The sequence below is a fragment of the Narcine bancroftii genome, chromosome 2 (assembly GCF_036971445.1).
Source record: "Narcine bancroftii isolate sNarBan1 chromosome 2, sNarBan1.hap1, whole genome shotgun sequence".
In the NCBI taxonomy this organism is placed as follows: Eukaryota; Metazoa; Chordata; class Chondrichthyes; order Torpediniformes; family Narcinidae; genus Narcine; species Narcine bancroftii.
In genome coordinates, this window is record NC_091470.1 from 157,314,763 (window position 1) to 157,331,322 (window position 16,560).

General features: G+C 43.8%; 1 protein-coding gene across 9 annotated transcripts in view; it reads right to left on the reverse strand.

The window, feature by feature from the left end:
- The window catches only part of LOC138754484 (Golgi integral membrane protein 4-like), a 97,869-nt gene that overhangs the window by 37,220 nt on the left and 44,089 nt on the right, over positions 1-16,560 (reverse strand). For 4 of the 9 annotated variants that reach the window (XM_069918815.1, XM_069918813.1, XM_069918816.1 and 1 more), the window contains one exon: positions 2,412-2,486. Coding sequence is in view for 5 of the 9 variants with exons in the window: in XM_069918807.1 (XP_069774908.1) it covers positions 2,412-2,486; positions 8,613-8,799 (262 nt within the window). In the remaining 4 variants the exon portion in view is untranslated. Of the gene's footprint in view, positions 1-2,411; positions 2,487-7,240; positions 7,370-8,154; positions 8,300-8,612; positions 9,248-16,560 lie in introns of those variants that run through there. The other 5 variants (XM_069918807.1, XM_069918810.1, XM_069918808.1 and 2 more) reach the window with 5 other exon arrangements.

Consider the following 16,560-nt stretch of genomic DNA (forward strand, 5'->3'; position numbering starts at 1 on the left):
CCCCTGTGATACAGCAAAGGGAATGTGCTGGGATGCAGGTAACACAACCAAATACCACCTACAAACTATGCCATAGTTACAAATGTGCCATTGTTTCTCACTGGGACACAGAATTACCAAGCATTGTTTCTCTCTTAGGCAATATTCATGGGCATGGTTTTGCTTTCTTGGAGACAGTGTCCTGGGCACATTGTTCTTGTTTTGTCTTTACTTTCACTCTCAGGATCTCAGTGAACCAAAGCATTATTTCCCTCTCTCAAGGCACAGAGTCCCTGGACACAATCACTCATTTTCATGTGCTGGATCAGTGTCCCTGAGAACTTTTTTCTTTATCTCAGGATGTTTTCCAGATCCACATCCTCTCTCTTACATACACACTCACATACTCTCCTTCTCTCTCCTCCCCTCCCCCCTTCCTTTCCCCCCTCTCTTTCTCAAGATTACAGCGTTTCAGGACACTTGACCCTCCCTCACTTTGGGGGAAAAAAATTGCAAGTACTGTCCATCTCATGGAATCAACACCACTGGGCAGTAACTCTCACAGGGAGCATGAGTCCCCAGGGTCACTAGGCTCATGCACACATTCAGCTTCAGTCTCTCTGCTACAACTTCCGGCTGGTATTGTACCAAGCCTGGCATCTTGCAGGTTATCAGTGTCCTAGTGACACAAACCCAGTGGAGACACAAACCCAGTGGAGACACAAACCCAGTGGAGACACAAGATGCTGGAATAGGAAGCAAAATAAAAGGAGGTATTGCTGGAGGTATTCAGGCAGCCTTTGTGGAGGAAAAGAGTCAATTTTTATGTTGAGACCCTGCTTAGAGATCCAGCAGAGATCTAGTTCAGGAAACCCACAGGAAATTCAAAACACTGAGGTGAGGTTTTTGGTTTGTATTTGCTGGGTGCATGATTCTTTCTGGACAACGAAGATTTTGCCTCCTGAACACCTTTTGGTATATTTTACAGATTTCGGGCTGCTGATCACGAAAATCACTAACATTTTCCTATCACATGCTTTTTCTTTCAAGGTATAACCTATTCTTGTGATCTCCTGTCATATTTTAAGTCTACATCAAGCATTTGAAGTGCAAAATGTTATTAAAAATTCATTTTCTGTATTCGCATTTGGACTTCTTCTCGGCTGATCTTAGTGCAGTCAGTGATGAACATGGTTTCACCAGGACATTGCGACCATGGGAAAACGGTGTTGAGGCGAATAGAATTCATCTGTGTTGGCCGACTATTGTTGGACACTGGCACAAGAGGCATCAGATGCTGAGTACAAATGAAAATCAGCAGCAAAACGTTTTTAGGTCAGTTAAACTAACGTAATGTGTCAGCATCATTATGTGATTAAACATGGTAAATTCAATAAAAGTTAAGTTAATATTTCTCCAACTACCTACGTGATACAACAAATCTGAAACTATCTTTGTGTTCAGCTTGAAGTTATCTGTCATAATTCCCTTCTTCATTCAGGAAGCAAACCTTTTGAAAAAAATTGTTTTCCAGTGTGATCAGCCAACCATTACAAACTGCTCCACAAAGGAAGATTACTTCAAAGGAGCTGGTCAGATTGGTGTAAGGACAGCATGACGTCAATTATAAATGCAAGTTATGGACTGGTTCAGTATAATTCTTTACACCAATTATATTTTACCCTACAAATGTAACATAGATCCGAAATTTCGGAGATGTGTTTCAGATGTGGGACTGAGACAGGAACTTTTCTACATGCCACATGGTCGTGCGTGAAGGTGAGGCCATTTTGGCAAGAAATCGCAGAATAATTAACCAGAATAACAGGAGTGGCCTTTGTGGGCGACTTGGGGCTATATCTATTAGATAATTCATGGAAATAAGCAATAAATTGACCAAATATCAAATCTCATTTATAAAAATAGCACTGGTGGTAGCAATAAAATGTATTCCAATCACTTGGAAGCCTGACTCCCCTCTACTTATAGCATGATGGAGCAGAAATGAACAGCTGTTCAACCTATGGGCGGGGGGGGGGGGGGTGGGGGGGGGGTCCGAAATCACCTATAACTTAAAGAATAAATAGGACACTTTTGTAAAGGTCTGGTAGCCACACGTGGCCACATAGGGGCCCAGATACAATTATAAGGAAAACTAAGGTTATAAAAGTAACTATTATAAATACAAAAGCAGTTTCCCCAATTGTACTCTATATATCTAAAATATATGTATGAACGGATCTGTATGTATGGAGGGGGAGGGGAGTGAGAGACTGTTTTGTTTTTGCTTGTGTTTATAAGAAAAAGTTTAATATTTTGTATATTTAAAATCTTACAATGGATATTTTTGAAAAAAAAATCACAGAAAAGGAAGGTTACGTCAGGACTGAAATGTTAGTGCAGAGACACACGGCCAGAGGGAACCATCTAACCTTCTTTAGTCTTTTTGTGTTCACTCCGTTCCTTCTGCAGGGAACGCTCCAGTCTGGATCGGTGCTCGTACACCACTGTGAGAAGAAACAGATGTTAAAGGTCATTCCACTCAATCCTCCACTTCCTGTTAATCCTGTGCAATCCACCCATAGCAGTAGGATATAAACAACTGAGGGCCCAACACCAACCCCTGTGGGACCCCACTCGTCACATCCTGCCATCCAGAAAATGGCCCATTTATCCCAACCCTTTGTTTTCTATTTCTCAACCAATTATCTATCCATGACAGCACCCTACACCCGATACCATGTTCCTTGATTTTGCAAACTAGCCTACTGTGTGGGACTTTATCGAAGGCTTTCTGAAAGTCCAAGTACACCACATCCATTGGCTCTCCCAAGTCCACCCTCCTTGTTACGTACTTGAAAAATTCCAGGAGATTAGTCAAGCAAGATTTTCCTTTAAGGAACCCCTACTGATGATACTATTATTCCTTCCTACGTGTTCTGCTATTTCTCCTTTAATGATGGTTCACATAAGGAAGGTGGTTGGCAGAGTAAGGAATAGGGTGGGGTGGACATTAGGTGAGGAAGGGAGAAGGGAGCGAGAGAGGATAGACAATGTGATGGGGCAGAAAGGGCCTAAGGAAATGAGGTTGGCTGAAAATGTACAAGAGGTTTTCTCCTGACACTCAGCTTGCGGTAAAAGGATATCTTGCCAGCTATATTGCAAGGATGTGACTCTTTCCCAAAAAGAGTGGACATCTATCCCTTCAGAGATTGGGGGATCTTCCTTCCCAATGGCCCCTTACACCTTGCCAAAGCTTCAGCCACACTGGATTTTTGAACCTCTTCATTACGCTGCTTGAGTAGTAGTATCTTCCTTCAGCTTTGAGTGATGACTGCCTAAGATTTAATTGTAATAATTTGTTTTGAAATTTTTAATGATACAGCATGGTAGAAGACCCTTCCAACCCATTAAGTCAGTGCCACCCAATTAACTGACCAACATCTGTATCTTTTTGGAGGGTGGGAGGAAACCGCAGCACCCGGATAAAACACTAACAGGTCACGGGGAGAACATACAAACTCCTTGCCGACCGCGCCAGTTGCTGGCACTGTGATACCACTAGGCTAACCATGCCTTTATGGAGTTACACGGTGAGGCCCAATGATGTCTAGGGGAAGGAGAATGGAGTGCTGCATTCAAGGAGTACAAGTACAGGAATATTATCCAAGGACAGGTAGGGCATAGTAGCGCTACAGGTCAACCCTTTGTCCAAACTCCACTGCTCTTCCTGCCAACACTTTACCCAAATATTGGATAGCTCAAAGCCACTGAGAACAAGAAGAATGCCCAGCTGCATTCATTTTGAAACTTTTCACAGGCATAACACCCTGTGCTGTATAACCAATGGATGGGGACTGGACAGTGTGGCAGGGCTGTGCCAAATGTTACTAGTTTTGCTCTGAGAATCTCATTAATGTGTTTATTCCACTCTTTAGAGAAAGTACCAAGTCATGGCTGTTACACTGTCAACTCCTCAGGAATAGACATTTTGTCATGAAAAATGATGACACATCAGAACCTGATTCTCCAAAAATGTTAAATATTTAACTTATTTCACTGAGCATTAGCTGACATTTGACAACAGTTCAGACCAGGAGAGGTTTGATCCACCCATGCTACAGAATTAAGAAGGGTTAAAGTCACACAGAACAGTGCAAACAAGCAGAGAACCAGTCAATCAGGAAATAGGTAAAAAAATGTGATATAACATTGAAAATCAAATAAAAACATGAAAAGAGAAATGACAGAGCAAGCTCTCAACATCTGAACTGTAACCTGCAAGAGTCCAAGCACAGCAGCACTGGGAGAACGATGGCAGATTTTTATGCTTTATAAGGATAGTTTCCAGATGAAAGTTGAGGGTGAGGCAGCTGAGAAGTTTTCATAGTTTTAAGATCCTGGGGCAGCAGTGAGCAGAGGGGAAGAGAGGTTTAGAAAATGGCAAAAAGAAAATATCAGGCATTTACTGATCACTACAAAATTTTTAAAAAGGCAAGGGAGGCTGTGATGGAATGTATTATTGTTTGACCACAACATTAAACTGGTGCACAATGTGAAGGCGAGATAGAGCAAGTGGCAGCCAGATCACATGCACTTCTCTGAGTTCGCAGCAGGCTGTGAGTTTTAACAGAGCCGTCATCGGATTTCTGCTTAATGAGCAAATGGCTTTTTGTAAGGCCGAGAAATGTGTGAAATGAGAAGACAACAAAGAAAAAAGCAGGATCAGATGTAGAAAATACCAAGTAGTACAGTTATTATGTAGTACAGTGCAGACAGTGTCACACTGATGGTCACCGCACAGTCCATATGGACAGTGTCAGACTGATGGTCACTACATAGTCCATATAGACAGTGTCAGACAGGTCAATCCACAGTTGGTGTGGACAATGTCAGAATGATGTCAACCGCACAGTCCATACGGACAGTGTCAGAATAGTCACTACACAGTCTGTATAGATAGTGTCAACTGGTCACTAAACAGTCCATGCAGACAGTGTAAGACTGGACACCGCACAGTCCATACAGACAGTGTCAGACTGGTCTCTGAAAGTCCGTGCAGAAAGTGTCAGACTGGTCAATACACATTCCGTACAGTGTCAAAATGGTCACCTCACAGTCTGTTCAGACAGTGTCAGACTGGTCAGTATGCAGTCCATACAGACAGTGTCAGACTGATGGTCGCCACAAAGTCCGTGCGGATTGTCACTGCATGGTCAAGTTGTGAACGCAGCTTAGAGCACCACACAAACCTCCCCTCCAATGACTCCATCCACACCCTGCTGTCTCAGAAAAGCAGCCAACATGTTAAAAGACTCATCTCATCATATGCCCACTCTCTCTTCTCCATCCTCCGATCGAGAAAATTCACACATCAACAGTTTCTTTCCTGCCATTATCAGACCCCCGAGTGAATGTCACACTAAGATAACGTTGCCTTTGCTCTGTTCTCAGTGATCTCTCTCTATTGCTGTAACTCCGCACTTCTTACTAAATTTTTACTGGTCTAATTTGAACGTGTTGACTATCTGGACTGCTCGCAGGACAAACTTTTTAACTGTACCTCAGGACTGGTCAGTGCAGGCAGTATTAAACTGATGATATCCTCACCACATCATTTTGAAGGTCATACTCAGAAATCATTAGCCATGTATACAGTGTGGATTGGAACAGCTTGTGTCAGCTTGGAACCAGCCATGGCTGAGTGGGAGACATTTGACTTCATAGTCGGAAATTTTGGGTTCAAGATTCATCTCAGAAATTGCAGCCCAAGATCTTGGCTGACGCAAAGGATGAGTTCTGCACTGCTGAAGATGCCCACTCAAGTGGGAATGGGTGTTCCTGTGGTCCCAGTCAAAGGAAACCAACAAAGTTCTTTTCAGAGCCCAGGCCAACATTTACCCCTCAACACTATTTAAAAGGAGGATCTAATCTTGATTTCATGGCTACATGAGAAGTTTCAAAGTACCAAGTGCTGTTGTCTCTCAGCACTAATAACTGAGACTGACTGTCTAACCACATGAAATTAATGTATTCTATCATATGAAGCTATATGTTTGAACTTTAGACAGGTTCCTGCTGTTTCACACAGCACAAGTGACCTCTCGCCGTGCTCTTCTCATTACCTGCCGATCTGAAATGACAGAGGGAACTCACCAACCAACAGCTTGGCCTGTGCAAGAGGAACAGAATACAAGAGCAGGGATGTGATGTTAAGACTTTATAAGGCACTGGTGAGATCTCACTTGAGAGTATTGTGAGCAGTTTTGGGCTCCTCATTTAAGAAAGGATGCACTGATGTTGGAGAGGGTTCAGAAGAGATTCACTAGGATGATTCTGGGAATGGAAGGGTTATCAGATGAGGTGCGTTAGACAGCTTGGCCTGTATGCGATGGAACTGAGGAGAATGAGCCAGTGAAACATTTTGAATGTTGAAACGTGTGGACAGAGTAGATGCAGAAAGATTGCTTCCCATGGTGGGAGAGTCGAGGACAGCGGTTCTCAACTTTTTTTTATCCCACTCACATACCACCTTAAGTAATCCCATTGGTCGGACAAGATAGCATAACTTCAAGATTGAAGGACGTACACTTAGAACAGAGATGCGGAGGAATTTCTTTAGCCAGAAGGTGGTAAATCTGTGGAATTTGTTGCCATAGATACTTGTGGAGGCCAGGTCATTGGGTGTATTTAAGGAAGATTAGCCAGGGCAGTGGAGCTGAGTGGGAAAATGGATCAGTTCAAGATTGACTGGTGGGGCAGACTCGATGGGCTGAATAGCCTATTTTGGCTCCTATTCTGCTCTTATGAAATGCAAAAATCAGTGTCAGTGTGGCTACCTAATAATAAAGTCAACCATTTCTGTGATAGCAGGAGGATCTCAGCTTATGAACTCTTATAAAATGCTGTGAGAACAAAATAGCGTGGCACCTGGTGAAAAAGCAGCTGTCTTTTCTAATAAATATTTGTTACACTTACCAAAACAAAGTTACACCTTAAGAGAAATCCAATGAAAAAAAATGCTTCAGGCAAATGACTAATCTTTAAATAGACACTCCTTGCAATGTTTAGCTGTTAGCATTACAGAAGTTCTAAATTAAAAATGATTAATCAAAATGCATTTATCACCATTAATAATTTTACTTCAAATTACCACCATTATAGATTATAGACATATTAAAATATTCTCTTTCAGAAAAACTACAAAATGATAGACATAAAAATGTACTTTAGAGAGCAAAGATAAAGTTACATAACCAACGTTTCGGGCTTGAGCCTTCACCAAGGTATCTTGCTCGTATCTTTGCCATTTCAAGGACACTGTTTGACCCGCTGAGTTCCTCCAGCATTGTGCTTTTTTACGTCAACCACAGTTCTGCAGACTTTTGTGTTTCACAAAATGAAAGACATAACTGAACTTCTCGCAATGATTTAGAATCAACACTTTTTAAAAAATGTTTACCCGTTGTTTCACCTCATTCTGAGTGCGGGGTCTTTTATTGAAGTTTAGATCATTTCGACCTTTATTTGAAGGTTATCAACACTGGATTTTATGATGCAAGTATACTTCTGGTCAGTTTCATTACAGCTGAACGATAACCTACATTAATGTTTACACAACCTTTGCTCAATTTCCTTTCTCAATGCAACCAAGTGTAGTATTTTGCAACAACGGGCACATCTTAAGTCAGTACTCCCACACCTGTTTACCTTGTCTGGTTTTAATTTTTAAGACTTCCCAGGAGAGGGCTCTGCATATGCTCGGCTTTACACATTCACGCAGGACTCCACTCAGCTACCCATGTGCACAGAGATTTCCACCTTCCACCTCCCCCCCCACCCCCCGTTACACTATTTCAGTCTGAATTCTTTGAAAGTTCTGCGAATCTCCGCGGGAGTCTTTCCTGTTGGTTGCTAACACCGTGCGTCTGCCTCCTTCCGCACGTTCGAGTTGAAACCACGTCTCGTTGACTTATAAAGTTAATGCAAATAGAACAGGCCTTAGAGAATTTTAGACCCGCTTCCCAAAGCAACTAAAGTGTTCAGAATCGACATCAAAGTTATGGCCAGCAAAAAGAGCAACGTCAAACGAGACAAGCAAACCAGGACTATAGTGAATCGTTTACTGACAGAATCTTCCTCCATCTAAACTTCGTCTGCTCAGTTGCAACTTACTTTTAATGTGTTTCCCACGGGACGATAACACTTCTTTCAGAACCACGCGAGGAAGAGGTTTCCCAAAACCGAGATGAGTGTACCAAAACCCTCGTGTCTTTGACCTGGATAAAGTGCTTTCTCTCAACATTAATGAATATTGTACACATTAGAGATGAGCAAGTGTAAAATTCTAAGCATTTGAGTTCCTACGTAACCTCCACTAGAACAAAATCTGTTGCAAACGGCAACTATTCCAGGAATGTAAACATCCCGAATTAGCACATTTTACAACGTTCCCCACAAAAATAGCGGCGGTAAAAGTCTGATGTGTACTTTTCACTTCTAAAGTTTCGCCGCTATAAATTGTGATGGCCCGTAACATTAGTTGCCTCTAACCGCACCCTCTACCAATCGTGGAACATCGTGTCTGTGCTCTTTTTAAACTCTTGGGAACCCATGCCACCATTCAGACCCACCTTGTAACTGAGCTGAGACCGATTCCTGCTGTTGTTTGTATTTCTGGGCCAACATTTCGGCGCTCCGCACTTTTTCCTTGAGGTGGGCGTAAGTGTAAAATCCGAGCCCAAAACAAAGTACAACTAGGACACAAAATCCCGTTTGGAGGAGTCCCTTCTGTCTCCTGGAGCATATCCCATTGCCCATGGTGGAAGAATTATCCAACGATCACTCTATGCAACCATCAGGCTGACGGGTTCCAGCATCCGGGGCGCGATCCCTGCCCCCTCGGTTTCCCCTGCACCCAGATACAGGAATGAAGATACACAAATGTATCCCGAAGGCTCGGTGGAGCAAAATCCCCGCGGCTCAGCTCCGATCCACATTAACTTGATACATTTAGGAAGTAACAAAATTGACACTGAAACTGTCCAGTCGGCTGCGGCGCGGCTGAACCCGCAGCCAATCAGCTGAGAGTCTAGGGCGGGATTTGTAGCGGTTCATGCGGCCTATTTTTCAATGCCATTTGTTTTCGGGGGTTTATCGTGTTAATATTCAGATTGGTTGTCGAGGCTGGGGGTCACTCAGAATGACTGCAATCACCGCGAACAGTGCCGTCAATCACGCCTCCTCCAGCGTCTTGTTCCGATTGAAACTTCAGACTCCAGCGCTGTCAGCGCCCTCCAGCCCGGAAGACTGCAGATGTATACCGTGTTCGTATTTGACAGCCAAAGGCCCCGGAGCATTAAATCATTCTTGTCAAAATGCACCGATGGACTGCGAATATATAGGAAGGGAACATTACAGATGCAGAGCAAATGGGCCAGGACCCACGTCTGGCCACTGAACGGAGCTGAGGATCGAAGGAGCACTCATGAGGAACGAGCGAAAGGCAAACTAAAAAATTATAAAAACTGGAAATCTTAGGGGGGTGGGGGTGAAATCCAAGAGGTCAGGCAGCGACAGCGCCTATGGAGAAGTAAATAGTTGTCTTCTTTGGCTTGGCTTCGCGGACGAAGATTTATGGAGGGGGTAAAAAGTCCACGTCAGCTGCAGGCTCGTTTGTGGCTGACCAGTCCGATGCGGGACAGGCAGACACGATTGCAGCGGTTGCAAGGGAAAATTGGTTGGTTGGGGTTGGGTGTTGGGTTTTTCCTCCTTTGCCTTTTGTCAGTGAGGTGGGCTCTGCGGTCTTCTTCAAAGGAGGCTGCTGCCCGCCAAACTGTGAGGCGCCAAGATGCACGGTTTGAGGCGTTATCAGCCCACTGGCGGTGGTCAATGTGGCAGGCACCAAGAGATTTCTTTAGGCAGTCCTTGTACCTTTTCTTTGGTGCACCTCTGTCACGGTGGCCAGTGGAGAGCTCGCCATATAATACGATCTTGGGAAGGCGATGGTCCTCCATTCTGGAGACGTGACCCATCCAGCGCAGCTGGATCTTCAGCAGCGTGGACTCGATGCTGTCGACCTCTGCCATCTCGAGTACCTCGACGTTAGGGGTGTGAGCGCTCCAATGGATGTTGAGGATGGAGCGGAGACAACGCTGGTGGAAGCGTTCTAGGAGCCGTAGGTGGTGCCGGTAGAGGACCCATGATTCGGAGCCGAACAGGAGTGTGGGTATGACAACGGCTCTGTATACGCTTATCTTTGTGAGGTTTTTCAGTTGGTTGTTTTTCCAGACTCTTTTGTGTAGTCTTCCAAAGGCGCTATTTGCCTTGGCGAGTCTGTTGTCTATCTCATTGTCGATCCTTGCATCTGATGAAATGGTGCAGCCGAGATAGGTAAACTGGTTGACCGTTTTGAGTTTTGTGTGCCCGATGGAGATGTGGGGGGGCTGGTAGTCATGGTGGGGAGCTGGCTGATGGAGGACCTCAGTTTTCTTCAGGCTGACTTCCAGGCCAAACATTTTGGCAGTTTCCGCAAAGCAGGACGTCAAGCGCTGAAGAGCTGGCTCTGAATGGGCAACTAAAGCGGCATCATCTGCAAAGAGTAGTTCACGGACAAGTTTCTCTTGTGTCTTGATGTGAGCTTGCAGGCGCCTCAGATTGAAGAGACTGCCATCCGTGCGGTACCGGATGTAAAAATAGTTGTAATATTTCAGTAAATCACTACGAGGAATCGAACATTGTTGGAGAGTAGATTGAAGGTGGAGAGACTAAAAAGAACAGATTCTGAAATCTTGACCGAACACATTGCGGGAGGATCTCAGCAGGTCAGACAAGTGATCGGCCATTTGGACCCTTTATCGAAATTAAAGAGAAAAAGGGGGTGATCTTACATGTATAAAGCTGAAGAGCGCAAGGATACCGACCTCCATCTTAACAACCTTCATACAGGAGCACAGTTGAGAGTTCCTGTCTGGCTGTATTATTGTGTGGTATGGTAGCTGCATAGCATCAGACTGGGGGTCTCGACAGAGGATCTTCTTGGAAGTGGTGAAAAAGAGCGTCCTTGAAGCTTCATTGAACAATATATTTTTGTACGCCTTCTCAATGCAGCCAAGAGGATCACTGGGGTCTCCCTCTCCTCAACATACAACATTTACTGGGAGCAGTGTCTAAATAAGACCCAAGGAATCATTGAAGACCCTTTCCATCCAGCGCACAGTATTTTTTAACCCAATACCATCAAGGAGGTTCAGGAACATCAAAATCAAGACATTCAGGCTGGGGAATACTTCTTCCCACAGGCTGTGAGATTGACGAATAGTATCCTGTAACTGTAACCATCCCAAATATTTATATATACAGTAGTTCTTTTGATTATTTGATCATTATGTTCTATGAATTGTGTGTGTGTGTACAGTGGACTGGACTCTGAACTTGAACTTGATCAAGGGGAAAGAACCTAGGGGAGGGGCTGAGAATAGGATATAGAACAAAGGGAATATCTGTTTAGGCAGGACCAATTAAAATTGAATGACACAAAAAATTCAGTCCTTTGAGAGAGAGTGGTGAGGGCTTGTTTCTCCAGCTAATGTGTCCTGGACTAAATAAGAGGGAGATGAATCCAGATGAGAGGATGTCTGACAGATTTGTGCGACTCAGGGAAACACTTGACTTCAAGCAGAACTAGGTGGTGGACAATAACCTCGTTAGCCTGGACCAGGGCTTTGATAGTATAACATATCTAAATGATGGATGAGCTGGCTAAAATAGGACTGATGAGCAGATCCACGTTTGGATACAACTGGTCAAGACAGACATCAGTCCAAACCAATGTTTGGGAAATGAAAATCTTCCCAATCAAATCTTGAATGAGGCAAGTTCAAGTTGACCTGTTCTCGGTCATGACCTTGTGTTTGTATTATATTTTGCCAAAACCTTCAAGAAGGATGTGGGCAGACTGAATTGAACTAGGCATAAACCTTGCATGTGCTAACACATTATCACTGAGGTTCTCCCCATCCCTGGTGTAGTGAGTGATGCATCAAGCCTTGTTGTCTTGAATACTTCTTTTCAGTTTGACCTGTTTCTTGAGGAAATGTTTCATCAGCAAAACACCAGTGACCAGAATTCAATGATATAGTTTTCTGCAATGCATCCCCTAGAGGTCTTGAGGGAAATGGAGATGGTGGATACCCCAGCAGACTCAGTCAATGCCAGTTCTTTCAGAAGCCCTCTGAAACCCTCCCTTGCCTGGTGTTGAGAGGGGTTGTCCCTGTCAGATGTTTCATTATAGAGCCAGAGTCTCTACACTGCCCTTGACATGGCTGGGATGGGATGAACTAGCATTAACCTCCTTCTGGATAATGTCTTTGCAAGGAAGATGTGGAAAGTGATGCAGTGGTCTTTGCCAAGGATCATCCTCTACAGCTGTTTACCACAGGGCTCTATGGGCAATCCCAGTGATGTGATTTGAGGTCAATAAGTACCACAGGAAGATTAGCAAGCTTTCATCTGAGTTACATCTGTTGGTCTTCCAGCATAAGGAGTTGTCCACAAGTGCATAGTACTGATTAATTCATGCTAGGTCTCCACAGAGTCTGCATTTAGTAGAGCTGATGCCCCATAGCTTCAGTAACCTAGATACAATTCTGACCTCTGACCTATGTGAAATTAACATGTTTTCCCTGCAACAACCTGAGTTATTTCCAGATGCTCTGGCGTTCATCCTAAAGGCATGCACATTGCTGGGTTAATTGCCCATCAACATTGCCTCTAATGTGTAGGAAAATTGTATAATCTGGGGGAGTTGATGGGAATGTGGGGAGAATAATAATATGGATCAGTGGAGGATTTGTGTAAGTGCTTCTCTGTTGATTGTCACTTGTTGTGGTGGAGAAGCTTGTGTGGTCCTGTGATCCCAAGAGTGATGCTGTTTGGAGCTATGTTCCTGGTAGGGCCACCCATGGCAGTAAGGTCAAGGGTGAGGTTCCTGACAAAGAACAATCCAACCAAGTCCTCAACGGTGGAACAGGTGGACGAAGTTACTCCGAACGCAATGACTGTGAAGATGGATGAAGGCTGCAACAAATCCATCAGCTCTAATCATTGTGGTTCCCATGCCACTGGAACTAGTTGGTTGATTTGTGAAGTATTGTGTGCTTCTTGGAGTGTAAACGTTAAACAAATACACTCACCAGTGCCTTCACTTCCAATGTCAATCTATGATAAGACCAAACACCTTCTTAAATGCACTGGATCAGCTTGTGGATGACTCAAAATAAGACTTATAATCTTAGATTATGACTGATGAGATTTGAATGGACACCAAAATGTTATTGTACAAAGCAATGGTGATCCCAATGTTTCTGTATGCATCAGAAACCTGGACGACATACCAACAAGTTTTGAAGGCACTTGAAAAGTTCCATCAACGCTATCTTCAAAACATCTTAAATAACAGCTGAGAAGATAGAAGAACTAATGTCAACATGCTAAATGAAGCAAAAACAAAAAACATTATGTCTACATCATTAAGAACTAACTAAGATGGAGGAGTCATGTTGGAGGACGAACATCTGCCAAAACAAATCTACTACCACCTTAAAGAAGGCAAATGTAAAAGAGGTGGACACAGAAGAGATTCAAAGACATATTAAAATCCAACATGAAGAAATGTAACATCGACATCAATAATTGGGAAACCAATGCCAAGGACAGGAATCTCTGGCAAACCATCATCTGAGAAGGAACAGCTACTTACGAAGTAGCAGAACTAGAAGAAAAGGAAAGTAAATGGAAAAAGAGGCAGCAACAACCAAAGCCTGATCTGCCATCTGGAAAGACCTGTCTTGAATGCAGAAAATCTTTCAAACCCAAGATTGGACTTACAAGCCACTTGAAAGCCCATAAATAGATCAATGAAATGAAGTCCATCGAGGAATAGCCACGACAAAGATGAGTGTAAATGGAAGCAGTGAGAAAAGGGCATGTCCTGGGAGTTGAGGATCCTTGAGGATAAAGGGTGCTGTTGATGTCCTTGATTGAAGGAAGACTAACCAGCATCATCGTGGGCATCAGTAATCACTCCATCGAAGGCATCTACAAGGTGGTGCCTCAAGAAAGCAGCCTCTAACCTTAAGGACCCTCACCTCCCAGCCATACCCTCTTCTCATTGCTACCATCAGGAAGTAGGTGGAGAAGTCCTAAAGATAAACACCCAATGGCTTCTTCCCCTCTGCCAGTGGATTTCTGAATGAGATGAACAACAGACACTACCTCACTTTTCTTTTGCTCTAAATTATTTATTTGATAATGTAATTTATAGCAATTTTGCATCTGCAATACTGATGTTAAACAATGAATTTCATGACACATGTTCATCAAAATAAACTGTGATACTGATTCTGAAATGGGTGTTTTATGGTCAGCGTGAACGGTGGATGAGAGGGCCATTTTATGACCTGGTGAACTCTTGTACCATTGAGCTATAGGTAAGTCCAGAGCTAAGGGCCCTCTCATTTGTACACCAAGCATGTGAAAATCTCTCCAACTTGTTGCTTGTGGAACCTATATAAAAGAGAAAAAAATGGATCTCAATAAATTTTGTGAGTGTATAAAACAATGCAGTGAACTAGTGATAATGAGGCATGAGGCGTCTCTCAGGGCTAATGGTGAGTTGATTCATTAAAATTTATGAGGTGCCTGATGAGGTCAATGTAAAAAGTTTCAAGATTCAATTTATTGTCATGAAATAAAAGTAGCTTCATATTGCACAAAATTGCATTTTGTCTGCTGTATGGCAGATTCACTTTTGGCAGAAATTGGCTGAAATGCTTCTTACAGTCAGAAAAAGAAAAGCAAAAGAGAGTTTCACCCAGAGTCATCAAGTTTCTGTGGATTCACCTCCAGCACTCCTGCATCCCGGCAGCCACAGAGTCCAGTCCAAATCATCAGCCACCCAAGCTCCAGATTCGAACCTCCAACGTGATTAGTAACCCTTCAGCACCCTTGGCACCTCTCTCATCCTGGTTCCGATACCTGGAACTCGTTCAGTTAGTCATGAACCAGCCTCCAGTAGTCCACCGCCTGGTGTGAGTCCCTTGATCACATTCTCCAGCAGCCCACAGCCTGGGTGGGTTCCTCTTCTTGAGTCAACAACAGTCCGCCCCCTGTATGTTCCTCAGATGCAGAACTCCTCACTGGTCCGTCATTATGGTCATTGTCCCATAGGTCATCTCTGCTTCTCAAATGGGGTGTGGCCTTCCTGTTTTCTGGCACCTTGTGCCAGTCTAATGCTTTCCCGGAGTCTGCAACCTCTCATGGCTGTTGCGCCCACCATCTTGGATGCAGATTACACAGTTGCGGGATTTTAAATAAAACCACCATTGGCTCCTGTGGGACCACTGTGTCTCTGCTCCCCACTCTTGAAGGGTCCACACCAACAGCAGCATTGCCATTATTCCATCTTTCACAGGGATGCAGGAGGTGCTTGAATGAGTGGAAAGTTCTTGTTCCTTCTGTTGATTGTTCATTGCCTCTATGCCCTCCCATTGAAGAGACAGGAGGTGCTCTGTCTTCATCTTGAAGTCAGGGGCCAAGGATTCTCATGAATTAATGAGGTTGTTACATTTTTCAAGGAAGCTTGAAAATGTAATATCCTCACTATTTCATGGGAATTGATGTAACATCCTTGAGGTATTAGAACAATAGATTGCAGATGGCCCATGAGATAGTACAGATTCTATCACCAATGTGTATATGTACATATGTACAGATGGTAGTGTAGGATGACTGTAATTGGATGAAAGTGTAGCCACACCTACTGGCAGGTCTTAAACGATTGCTCCTAGCCAGACCAGGTCATTCTGGACTGGTTGACCTACTTGTGATATGCACCAGTCTTTTAGTTAATAAAAGCCTTGGTTTGGATCAACAAGTCTTTAGTTCTTTTGACGCGCATTACAATTTTATTAACTAAAAATAATTTTGATGGGATGGAGCGTATGCTACGGCTGGAACACCTCGACATCGACCCACAGTCAGCTACAGCCTCAAATGACTTTAAGCACTGGGTGAGGTGCTTCGAAATATACTTACAGCTCTCTGATCCTGCTGTGATAGAGGACAGCCATCGACTACTAATATTGATGACTATGGTGTCCTCGAGAGTCTACCAGAGTGTTCAGGACGCGACCACTATGCCGCAGTCATGAAGGTGCTGAAAGGGCTCTATGAGCAACCAGTGAACAGGGTCTGTGCTTGGTACAAACTTGCTACAAGGAGGCAACAGCCCGGTGAATCCTGTAAAGCTTATATTCGGGCACTAAGGGCAATGAGCATTCACCAATGTGTATATGTATGTACAGATGGTAGTGTCACCGAAAATGTTCTCCCAGAATCACAGTGCGGCTTTCGCGCAAACAGAGGAACTACTGACATGGTCTTTGCCCTCAGACACTCCAAGAAAAGTGCAGAGAACAAAACAAAGGACTCTACATCACCTTTGTTGACCTCACCAAAGCCTTCGACACCGTGAGTAGGAAAGGGCTTTGGCAAATACTAGAGCGCCTCGGATGCTCCCCA